Source organism: Haliotis rufescens, unplaced genomic scaffold (genome assembly GCF_023055435.1).
Source record: "Haliotis rufescens isolate VD_foot unplaced genomic scaffold, xgHalRufe1.0.p SCAF_1, whole genome shotgun sequence".
Classification (NCBI taxonomy): Eukaryota; Metazoa; Mollusca; class Gastropoda; order Lepetellida; family Haliotidae; genus Haliotis; species Haliotis rufescens.
In genome coordinates this window covers 60,010,457-60,023,635 of record NW_025963779.1, presented here as the reverse complement: position 1 = coordinate 60,023,635, position 13,179 = coordinate 60,010,457, and the positions used below count along the sequence as shown (strand labels likewise).

General features: G+C 40.1%; 1 protein-coding gene across 1 annotated transcript in view; it reads right to left on the bottom strand.

Moving 5' to 3' along the window:
* Positions 1–1,126: 1,126 nt before the first annotated feature.
* LOC124145078 (multiple epidermal growth factor-like domains protein 10) overlaps positions 1,127–13,179 on the bottom strand; it is a 71,159-nt gene continuing 59,106 nt past the window's right edge. The window contains exons 23-30 of the mRNA XM_048398739.1: positions 12,527–12,664; positions 10,366–10,503; positions 8,607–8,744; positions 6,447–6,584; positions 4,686–4,823; positions 3,084–3,361; positions 2,230–2,281; positions 1,127–1,619 (exon numbers count right to left, since the gene is read on the bottom strand). Coding sequence (XP_048254696.1) covers positions 1,582–1,619; positions 2,230–2,281; positions 3,084–3,361; positions 4,686–4,823; positions 6,447–6,584; positions 8,607–8,744; positions 10,366–10,503; positions 12,527–12,664 — 1,058 coding nt within the window. The 3' untranslated portion in view covers positions 1,127–1,581. The remainder of the gene's footprint in view (positions 1,620–2,229; positions 2,282–3,083; positions 3,362–4,685; positions 4,824–6,446; positions 6,585–8,606; positions 8,745–10,365; positions 10,504–12,526; positions 12,665–13,179) is intronic.

The following is a 13,179-nucleotide window of genomic DNA, read 5'->3' as shown; positions in this document are numbered from 1 at the left end:
TGACATTTGTTTGTTGTTTATTCTTTAACGCCGAACTCAGCAATATTCCAGCTGTAAACAATCGAGTTTGGACCAGACAATATAGTGATTGAAATGATGAACATCTATCTTAGCTATTGGGATACGATGACATGTATCAGCCAAGTCAGCCATTGACGTTTATCACTTGGGTGAAACCCATGAGCACGGGTATGGTGCTGACAAACCTAGACATTTAATCAGGGCGAAACGAGATTCGTACCCACGACCAGAGGTTAAATTTCAAGCACGCCTTAGGGGCGGACATTCCATCACGCCCCTTGATTACATCACAGTAGCCAGCCATTAACAAAATGAGTTATCCTTACTCAGCAATATTCCAGCCATATGGCGGCTGTCTGTAAATAATCGTATCTGGACCGGGAATCCAGTGATTGATATCATGAGCATCGATCTACGCAATTGGGACACGATGACATGCATCGACCAAGTCATCGAGTCTAACCACTCGATCCCGTTAGTTGCCTCTTACGACAAGCATGGGTTGCTGAAGACCTATTCTAACCCGGATCTTCACTGGTATCTTGGGCAAGACGTTTGAAGAATTGCAGCTGTTTGAAATGTCTTCTTAAAGCAGAGTCGGTTGTACGATTTCGATGATATCATAAGAATTTATGCTTGAATCACTATCAATAAGTGATGATAGCAGGTGTTTGCGAAACTACGAGCTTATTCTGTCCCACCAGTGGCACCAATCACAAACACATGCAAAGGCAAGTAAAATGTTAACCTGAATACGGGAAAACATGGTACAAGTCAAAATCCGGAATTGCATCAGACACTAGTTTGGTCACTGATGTGTAAAATCTGGAAATTGACTCCACATGTCTACCACAAAACAATTTGAAAGAAGGCATTGGCTGGTATTGGTAGATTGGAAGTTTCCAAAATAACTTTAAGTGTAAGATGGCCATTCAACCAGGGTGTCATTGTACAAAGCAATCTTAGCCCTAAGGTGATCGTATCTCCCATACCTTAACATAGGCTTACGACAGTCGACAGTCGTAACGCTGAGTTGTTTTGTACAACCGCACCCAGGACCTCAGAAATTCGATACACGTGTACATATCACTGAACTTTTACTTGATGCTTTTACTATATTTCTTTATTCAGTGCAAAGTTGAATACATAGTTTGGCCGACAAACAAAGCATATAAGAACAAACAATTTAGTAGAATCAAAGCTAAACGTAGTATGGTATTGACATATGTCTGTGTATGAAATCTGTCATATTTTTCAAACTATGGTTAACGAATATATTTGGTTATGGTGTGAGTGCTGGAGGCATATACATATTTAATTTTTATACGTAAAATGGACATTTAATAACAACATGGATTATAACAATAACAATGTGGATACAAAGTATGAAGCCCTTTCTGGAGTACGCCATTGTGATGATTCTGGGTAATTGTTGAAGGCGGCTGGAAACTACTGTGTGAGTCACTCATCGATCATAAAAGCAGATTATAAGCAAAGTAAGCTTGAAACAATACAATAAGAAACCGATGTAGGACATATGTAGAACTTCATCCAAGACTGCTAGAAGATCCTGGACACAGCAACGACGATGAAAGCATCTGGAATAAATTTGAATCCACTTTTATTGGATTGTAAACAAAAGCATGAATGGTGATACATGAAATGGTACATTCTCCAACAGAAAGTTATTGTCTTGAATTATCACCTTGCAAATATTCAGACATGACACAACCTATCGATTGACAACATCCCTTAATATGTTATACACAATGGGAGTCTAAAATATATAATTGTAATCCCCACGAGAGGGCATCGTAAGTCCATGCCACTCAAAGAATTGTTATATTTAACACTGTTTTAATGTAGAATATTTGTTAATTGTAATTGATGGCTAAAGGTGCATACAATAGACAGATACTGAAAGTATGGGATGTTCAAAAGTAGGCAACTCGACAACAAAGATTGTGTGAGTAAGTGTATCTCCAAGCTACGGCGAACTGTACATAATCATGTGAACAATCCACGAAACGCAATCAGCCATGTGCCAAAGCTTCATGATTCAAAGAATCAGTTTAATTATATACATCGAATTCAGCTGAAATTTGCAACATCCACAGAGGTAACTTTATTTAAGAAAACATTTGGAATTTGTTTCCAGCGTTTATATGATAAAACGTTTGAGAGGAACGAGAAATACAATGTACTCACATGTACCCACAGATCCTGGCTTGAAACTGCATGCCGAGTCCTTTACAAGGAACTAGAAATACATACGATTGAAGAAAGTATAGTCTGTAAATGTATTGTACTTCTATTTATGATCAACAGGTCAACTGACAAAAAGATACAGACAAAATGGGCTCAGCTGTCGAGAACACACCTTTTCTCTCGCCCCGTTAACCACACACAAACCACCCCTACACCACATAATTACTTCACAATATAATTGTATGAACCCAGTGTCACAAACGAACCTCGCGTCTCAAACAAAACCGTAAGTAAAAGCTTGTGGAATGCAAAGGGAGACAATTCAGTGATCGCACAACGTGTATTCCAGTGAGTGAGTGAGCGAGTTGCGTTTGACGCCGCTTTTAACAGTATTCCAGTTATATCGCGGCGTATCCGCGTAATGTGGGAGGAACGCCCGAAGTGATGCAGGTCTCAGACGTTTACCACTTCGGTGAAACCCACGAGGAGGGGTATGGTGCTGACAAACCTAGAAACATAATCGGGGCGAACCGGGATTCGAACCCACAATCATAGGTTTCTGGCAACTCTGCACAGCGAATCGCAGCGCCTTAGACGACTGGGCCACACGCACCCCGCTGTATTCCAGTAGAAAATATTGTCGTAAGTATAAATTTACACCATTTTACCTCTTACCAAGCGTTTTGAGGTCGACTTTGAAAACGAGATCAATATTATACTGTTACGAATGGTCGTGACATGACAAGTATCATTATATTCCATAACATATGCTGCTATTTGACATTCGTTGATGGATATGCCATAACATCTTGGTATTGTTACGATCCAGGATGATGGTCGAGACAAAGACTCACCTGATTCTGGCATTCATTGCCGCTCCATTGTGGCTGGCATCCATTTGGACACACGCCGGTCGCAGCGTCACACACGTCTCCTCTTCCACAGAAGCCACACTGCCTGCTACACCCTTCCCCATAGGTGCCTTGAGGGCATTCCAGCTCGCATGTGGACCCTCTCCACCCGACACTGCATCCACCATGACACACACCCGTAGTGGAGTCACATGGCTGATTAGACTTACAGTGTCCACACCTGTGCTGGCAATTACTTCCATAGAGTCCCTTCCTGCAGTCTGAAATAAATCGACCTCATACAATATTTATGCAAACCCTGATAGATACTGCACCACAACGTGTGTTGAACTACAAATAATAATGTCTATTATGCAACATTAAATATCACATTCACTCAATATTGCAAGCTAATATAAAGAGTGAGTGAGAATGGTTTTACGCCGCTTTTAGCAATATTCCAGCAATATCACAGCGGAACACCAGAAATGGGCTTCACACATTGTACCCATGTCGGGAATTGAACCCGGGTCTTCGGCGTGACGAGTGAATAATCAAAAAAGATACTTGATGCTATCACACTATTGCCTCTCATTTAAAAGCAATTATGGAACGAGTACTTTTTCAAGAAAGTCTTGTCTCAAATATAACATTTGTTACTTTTTCGATGTTGATGTCCAATTTTCGACGTATATGCATCGCTTTGATATTCAAATTTAAGGTTTAATAATATTAACCATACAAACGCAATTTTTTCTCCTTATGTTTAGCTTTATCGCCCTAATTTTCAATTAGTGATGCTGTTGCGAGGGGCTTTATTAGTAGCATCAAACAAACATGTATAAAACCCATGTATAATGCATGTGTACCAATTCTTTTCTATGATAGATGCATCTGCAGTATTCTTGCAGCTGAAACTGGAGCAAACAACCAAGCAAGACATTAGTGCTCAGTCAAAATTGAACGTTTGAGATGACTTGATCAACATTGGGCCAATCATAACCCCAATATTGGTGAAACAGTCGTTTATACAGCGTGGCATGGTCCGGAATAGTCTCCCAATGACAATTTGAGGGAGTCGTGTCTACTCCTTTTGCAGCACCTAACGTAGCAGGTTACCTTTGGCGTACGCGTCTCCTGCTCATGTCCTAGACATGATACGTTGGGCAAGGGTCAGGACACCCGGCTGGCCATTGCATTCGGGTGATGTTTTGCTACTGGAAGTAATCAGTCACGGTACGTGCGGGGTGAACACGAAAATTATCGTCTTGGAAGACAAAACAAAGACCAGCCTTGCACACAAACGTCACAACTATTGTACGCAGTATGTTGCCTCGGAAATATTGTCCACTGACCTATGAACAATATGCAATGGCGTTCTCTCAGCCATAGTGATACCACCCTACATACAGACCAAACCTAAATCTGTCATGTTGCCATACGTTGACTTTCGCGTGACGTTCCTATGGACGGTTTGAGAAATGTCCATGCCTATCCAGGAGTGAATCTGGACTCCTCTGAAAACATTACACGAGACCATCGGTGATTCTCACAGTTTCTATGTTCTAAACATCATTGTAGTGTAACGGAGTTCCTTCCATTTACCTTTTTCCTGACACATGTTGCCCGTCCAACCTGATTGGCAACCGCTTGGACACTGTCCAGTCTCTTGGTGACATGTGGTCCCTGTTTGACAATGTCCGCACGGCAAAGAGCATTCCTTGCCGTATGTTCCACGACACACTAATGAACATACAATAGGGATATGACTATGTGAAGGGATAAATATTCTTGGAATACTTACAATGTCGATATCATGTCGGATTGAAAGTATCTATTAATTTGCCCAACCTCAGCACTTTCAGTGCAGAGGTTCCCTCTATACTTACTAGTATCATAGTTCCAAAATACGTCATATTTTATTCTAATTTTTTATGAATAATTTTGACTTTATAAAATTAAAATAAAACAACATTACTTCTGTACATTACTCAATAATTAGTGTACCAAAAGTCTATCTCAGTCATGTTGATAGCGTTAAGCGTTAAGACTACATGCAAGTTTCGTCCGAAGTCTAAAATCAGTTGGCATATACGTCCGCCTCCATTGTCAAGTTTTACTTGATAAGCGTAACGCGCTAATCGTTAAGACGACCGGACATAGAAGTAACATTTCCGAGAATCCTTATGTAATGCTACAATAACAGGGTGTTTGGGCGGGGGAGCTTGCCTCTCACTCAACAGCTTGAATAAAATGATTTCGTAAATAAGTGTAAAATTTAATTACCAAAGAAGATACAAAATACGTGTTCGCTGAAATGTATCCCCGACGGATGTCACTGATCATGTTGTCGCAAGCCATTATGGAACGAGTACTTTTTCAAGAAAGGGTTGTCTCATGTAACATTTGTTACTTTTTCGTTGTCGATGTCCAATTTTCGACGTATATGCATCGCTTTGTTATTCCAATTTAAGGTTTAATAATATTAAACCATACAAACGCAAGTGAGGTAATATTTTCTGCTTATGTTTAGCTTTATCGCCCTAATTTTCAATTAGTGATGCTGTCGCGAGGGGCTTTATTAGTAGCATCAAACAAACATGTATAAAACCGGTATAATGCATGTGTACCAATTCTTTTCTATGATAGATGCATCTGCAGTATTCTTGCAGCTGAAACTGGAGCAAACAACCAAGCAAGACATTAGTGCTCAGTCAAAAATGAACGTTTGAGATGACTTGATCAACATTGGGCCAATCATAACCCCAATATTGGTGAAACAGTCGTTTATACAGCGTGGCATGGTCCGGAATAGTCTCCCAATGACAATTTGAGGGAGTCGTGTCTACTCCTTTTGCAGCACCTAACGTAGCAGGTTACCTTTGGCGTACGTGTCTCCTGCTCATGTCCTAGACATGATACGTTGGGCAAGGGTCAGGACACCCGGCTGGCCATTGCATTCGGGTGATGTTTTGCTACTGGAAGTAATCAGTCACGGTACGTGCGGGGTGAACACGAAAATTATCGTCTTGGAAGACAAAACAAAGACCAGCCTTGCACGCAAACGTCACAACTATTGTACGCAGTATGTTGCCTCGGAAATATTGTCCACTGACCTATGAACAATATGCAATGGCGTTCTCTCAGCCATAGTGATACCACCCTACATACAGACCAAACCTAAATCTGTCATGTTGCCATACGTTGACTTTCGCGTGACGTTCCTATGGACGGTTTGAGAAATGTCCATGCCTATCCAGGAGTGAATCTGGACTCCTCTGAAAACATTACACGAGACCATCGGTGATTCTCACAGTTTCTATGTTCTAAACATCATTGTAGTGTAACGGAGTTCCTTCCATTTACCTTTTTCCTGACACATGTTGCCCGTCCAACCTGATTGGCAACCGCTTGGACACTGTCCAGTCTCTTGGTGACATGTGGTCCCTGTTTGACAATGTCCGCACGGCAAAGAGCATTCCTTGCCGTATGTTCCACGACACACTAATGAACATACAATAGGGATATGACTATGTGAAGGGATAAATATTCTTGGAATACTTACAATGTCGATATCATGTCGGATTGAAAGTATCTATTAATTTGCCCAACCTCAGCACTTTCAGTTCAGAGGTTCCCTCTATACTTACTAGTATCATAGTTCCAGAATACGTCATATTTTATTCTAATTTTTTATGAATAATTTTGACTTTATAAATAAATATAAACAACATAATTTGTGTACATGACTCAATAATTAGTGTACTAAAAGTCTATCTCAGTCATGTTGATAGCGTTAAGCGTTAAGACTACATGCATGTTTCGTCCGAAGTCTAAAATCAGTTGGCATATACGTCCGCCTTCATTGCCAAGTTTTACTTGATAAGCGTAACGCGCTCATCGTTAAGACGACACGTCCGGACATAGAAAGAAAAAAAATTCCGAGAAAACTTATGTAAGATTAGCAACATTGTGTAAGCATTGTGTAGCTACATTAAATAAGTTATAATTGAACATGCGACAATATTATGACATCTAAGAGCATCGGTGGTATAAAAAACGGCCTTTATTCGGGGTATCTCACTGATGAGATACACCGAATAAAGACTGACCACTAATTGATGCTTCTCTTGGTTGTTTTAACGCGTGCGGTCCCAGGCTTATTCCCCGAAAACAAAATTCAGGCATTATAATCAGCCAAGAACAAACGAATATTCAAAGGTTATTATACAGGTCATAAGGTTTATTGATTACCAGTGTAAAAGTACAAACGTAATAATAATAATAATAATAATCAGTGTTGATTTTGTTGATGGTTTTCTACTGCTGGACGGCACAGTAATGAGTAGCCTTGCTACAATAACAGGGTGTTTGGGTGGGGGAGCTTGTCTCTCACTCAACAGCTTGAATAAAATGATTTCGTAAATAAGTGTAAAATTTAATTACCAAAGAAGATACAAAATACGTGTTCGCTGAAATGTATCCCCGACGGATGTCACTGATCATGTTGTCACAAGCCATTATGGAACGAGTACTTTTTCAAGAAAGTCTTGTCTCATGTAACATTTGTTACTTTTTCGTTGTCGATGTCCAATTTTCGACGTATATGCATCGCTTTGTTATTCCAATTTAAGGTTTAATAATATTAAACCATACAAACGCAAGCGAGGTAATTTTTTCTGCTTATGTTTAGCTTTATCGCCCTAATTTTCAATTAGTGATGCTGTCGCGAGGGGCTTTATTAGTAGCATCAAACAAACATGTATAAAACCGGTATAATGCATGTGTACCAATTCTTTTCTATGATAGATGCATCTGCAGTATTCTTGCAGCTGAAACTGGAGCAAACAACCAAGCAAGACATTAGTGCTCAGTCAAAAATGAACGTTTGAGATGACTTGATCAACATTGGGCCAATCATAACCCCAATATTGGTGAAACAGTCGTTTATACAGCGTGGCATGGTCCGGAATAGTCTCCCAATGACAATTTGAGGGAGTCGTGTCTACTCCTTTTGCAGCACCTAACGTAGCAGGTTACCTTTGGCGTACGCGTCTCCTGCTCATGTCCTAGACATGATACGTTGGGCAAGGGTCAGGACACCCGGCTGGCCATTGCATTCGGGTGATGTTTTGCTACTGGAAGTAATCAGTCACGGTACGTGCGGGGTGAACACAAACATTATTGTCTTGAAAGACAAAACAAAGACCAGCCTTGCATGCAAACGTCACAACTATTGTACGCAGTATGTTGCCTCGGAAATATTGTCCACTGACCTATGAACAATATGCAATGGCGTTCTCTCAGCCATAGTGATACCACCCTACATACAGACCAAACCTAAATCTGTCATGTTGCCATACGTTGACTTTCGCGTGACGTTCCTATGGACGGTTTGAGAAATGTCCATGCCTATCCAGGAGTGAATCTGGACTCATCTGAAAACATTACACGAGACCATCGGCGATTCTCACAGAGTTTATGATCTAAACATCATTGTAGTGTAACGGAGTTCCTTCCATTTACCTTTTTCCTGACACATGTTGCCCGTCCAACCTGATTGGCAACCGCTTGGACACTGTCCAGTCTCTTGGTGACATGTGGTCCCTGTTTGACAATGTCCGCACGGCAAAGAGCATTCCTTGCCGTATGTTCCACGACACACTAATGAACATACAATAGGGATATGACTATGTGAAGGGATAAATATTCTTGGAATACTTACAATGTCGATATCATGTCGGATTGAAAGTATCTATTAATTTGCCCAACCTCAGCACTTTCAGTGCAGAGGTTCCCTCTATACTTACTAGTATCATGTTCCAAAATACGTAATATTTTATTCTAATTTTTTATGAATAATTTTGACTTTATAAAATAAATATAAAACAACATAATTTGTGTACATGACTCAATAATTAGTGTACCAAAAGTCTATCTTAGTCATGTTGATAGCGTTAAGCGTTAAGACTACATGCATGTTTCGTCCGAAGTCTAAAATCAGTTGGCATATACGTCCGCCTCCATTGTCAAGTTTTACTTGATAAGCGTAACGCGCTAGTCGTTAAGACGACCGGACATAGAAGTAACATTTCCGAGAATCCTTATGTAATGCTACAATAACAGGGTGTTTGGGCGGGGGAGCTTGCCTCTCACTCAACAGCTTGAATAAAATGATTTCGTAAATAAGTGTAAAATTTAATTACCAAAGAAGATACAAAATACGTGTTCGCTGAAATGTATCCCCGACGGATGTCACTGATCATGTTGTCGCAAGCCATTATGGAACGAGTACTTTTTCAAGAAAGTCTTGTCTCATGTAACAGTTGTTACTTTTTCGTTGTCGATGTCCAATTTTCGACGTATATGCATCGCTTTGTTATTCCAATTTAAGGTTTAATAATATTAAACCATACAAACGCAAGCGAGGTAATATTTTCTGCTTATGTTTAGCTTTATCGCCCTAATTTTCAATTGGTGATGCTGTCGCGAGGGGCTTTATTAGTAGCATCAAACAAACATGTATAAAACCGGTATAATGCATGTTGCCAATTCTTTTCTATGATAGATGCATTTGCAGTATTCTTGCAGCTGAAACTGGAGCAAACAACCAAGCAAGACATTAGTGCTCAGTCAAAAATGAACGTTTGAGATGACTTGATCAACATTGGGCCAATCATAACCCCAATATTGGTGAAACAGTCGTTTATACAGCGTGGCATGGTCCGGAATAGTCTCCCAATGACAATTTGAGGGAGTCGTGTCTACTCCTTTTGCAGCACCTAACGTAGCAGGTTACCTTTGGCGTACGCGTCTCCTGCTCATGTCCTAGACATGATACGTTGGGCAAGGGTCAGGACACCCGGCTGGCCATTGCATTCGGGTGATGTTTTGCTACTGGAAGTAATCAGTCACGGTACGTGCGGGGTGAACACAAACATTATTGTCTTGAAAGACAAAACAAAGACCAGCCTTGCACGCAAACGTCACAACTATTGTACGCAGTATGTTGCCTCGGAAATATTGTCCACTGACCTATGAACAATATGCAATGGCGTTCTCTCAGCCATAGTGATACCACCCTACATACAGACCAAACCTAAATCTGTCATGTTGCCATACGTTGACTTTCGCGTGACGTTCCTATGGACGGTTTGAGAAATGTCCATGCCTATCCAGGAGTGAATCTGGACTCATCTGAAAACATTACACGAGACCATCGGTGATTCTCACAGTTTCTATGTTCTAAACATCATTGTAGTGTAACGGAGTTCCTTCCATTTACCTTTTTCCTGACACATGTTGCCCGTCCAACCTGATTGGCAACCGCTTGGACACTGTCCAGTCTCTTGGTGACATGTGGTCCCTGTTTGACAATGTCCGCACGGCAAAGAGCATTCCTTGCCGTATGTTCCACGACACACTAATGAACATACAATAGGGATATGACTATGTGAAGGGATAAATATTCTTGGAATACTTACAATGTCGATATCATGTTGGATTGAAAGTATCTATTAATTTGCCCAACCTCAGCAATTTCAGTGCAGAGGTTCCCTCTATACTTACTAGTATCATAGTTCCAAAATACGTCATATTTTATTCTAATTTTTTATGAATAATTTTGACTTTATAAAATAAAAATAAAACAACATTACTTCTGTACATTACTCAATAATTAGTGTACTAAAAGTCTATCTCAGTCATGTTGATAGCGTTAAGCGTTAAGACTACATGCATGTTTCGTCCGAAGTCTAAAATCAGTTGGCATATACGTCCGCCTTCATTGCCAAGTTTTACTTGATAAGCGTAACGCGCTCATCGTTAAGACGACAAGTCCGGACATAGAAGTAACATTTCCGAGAAAACTTATGTAAGATTAGCAACATTGTGTAAGCATTGTGTAGCTACATTAAATAAGTTATAATTGAACATGCGACCATATTATGACATCTAAGAGCATCGGTGGTATAAAAAACGGCCTTTATTCGGGGTACCTCACTGATGAGATACACCGAATAAAGACTGACCACTAATTGATGCTTCTCTTGGTTGTTTTAACGTGTGTGGTCCCAGGCTTATTCCCCGAAAACAAATTTCAGGCATTATAATCAGCCAAGAACAAACATAAACGTTCAAAGGTTATTATACAGGTCATAAGGTTTAATGATTACCAGTGTAAAAGTACAAACGTAATAATAATAATAATAATAATCAGTGTTGATTTTGTTGATGGTTTTCTACTGCTGGACGGCACAGTAATGAGTAGCCTTGCTACAATAACAGGGTGTTTGGGCGGGGGAGCTTGCCTCTCACTCAACAGCTTGAATAAAATGATTTCGTAAATAAGTGTAAAATTTAATTACCAAAGAAGATACAAAACACGTGTTCGCTGAAATGTATCCCCGACGGATGTCACTGATCATGTTGTCACAAGCCATTATGGAACGAGTACTTTTTCAAGAAAGGGTTGTCTCATGTAACATTTGTTACTTTTTCGTTGTCGATGTCCAATTTTCGACGTATATGCATCGCTTTGTTATTCTAATTTAAGGTTTAATAATATTAAACCATACAAACACAAGCGAGGTAATTTTTTCTGCTTATGTTTAGCTTTATCGCCCTAATTTTCATTTAGTGATGCTGTTGCGAGGGGCTTTATTAGTAGCATCAAACAAACATGTATAAAACCGGTATAATGCATGTGTAACAATTCTTTTCTATGATAGATGCATCTGCAGTATTCTTGCAGCTGAAACTGGAGCAAACAACCAAGCAAGACATTAGTGCTCAGTCAAAAATGAACGTTTGAGATGACTTGATCAATATTGGGCCAATCATAACCCCAATATTGGTGAAACAGTCGTTTATACAGCGTGGCATGGTCCGGAATAGTCTCCCAATGACAATTTGAGGGAGTCATGTCTACTCCTTTTGCAGCACCTAACGTAGCAGGTTACCTTTGGCGTACGCGTCTCCTGCTCATGTCCTAGACATGATACGTTGGGCAAGGGTCAGGACACCCGGCTTGCCATTGCATTCGGGTGATGTTTTGCTACTGGAAGTAATCAGTCATGGTACGTGCGGGGTGAACACAAACATTATTGTCTTGAAAGACAAAACAAAGACCAGCCTTGCACGCAAACGTCACAACTATTGTACGCAGTATGTTGCCTCGGAAATATTGTCCACTGACCTATGAACAATATGCAATGGCGTTCTCTCAGCCATAGTGATACCACCCTACATACAGACCAAACCTAAATCTGTCATGTTGCCATACGTTGACTTTCGCGTGACGTTCCTATGGACGGTTTGAGAAATGTCCATGCCTATCCAGGAGTGAATCTGGACTCATCTGAAAACATTACACGAGACCATCGGTGATTCTCACAGTTTCTATGTTCTAAACATCATTGTAGTGTAACGGAGTTCCTTCCATTTACCTTTTTCCTGACACATGTTGCCCGTCCAACCTGATTGGCAACCGCTTGGACACTGTCCAGTCTCTTGGTGACATGTGGTCCCTGTTTGACAATGTCCGCACGGCAAAGAGCATTCCTTGCCGTATGTTCCACGACACACTAATGAACATACAATAGGGATATGACTATGTGAAGGGATAAATATTCTTGGAATACTTATAATGTCGATATCATGTTGGATTGAAAGTATCTATTAATTTGCCCAACCTCAGCAATTTCAGTGCAGAGGTTCCCTCTATACTTACTAGTATCATAGTTCCAAAATACGTCATATTTTATTCTAATTTTTTATGAATAATTTTGACTTTATAAAATAAAAATAAAACAACATTACTTCTGTACATTACTCAATAATTAGTGTACTAAAAGTCTATCTCAGTCATGTTGATAGCGTTAAGCGTTAAGACTACATGCATGTTTCGTCCGAAGTCTAAAATCAGTTGGCATATACGTCCGCCTTCATTGCCAAGTTTTACTTGATAAGCGTAACGCGCTCATCGTTAAGACGACAAGTCCGGACATAGAAGTAACATTTCCGAGAAAACTTATGTAAGATTAGCAACATTGTGTAAGCATTGTGTAGCTACATTAAATAAGTTATAATTGAACATGCG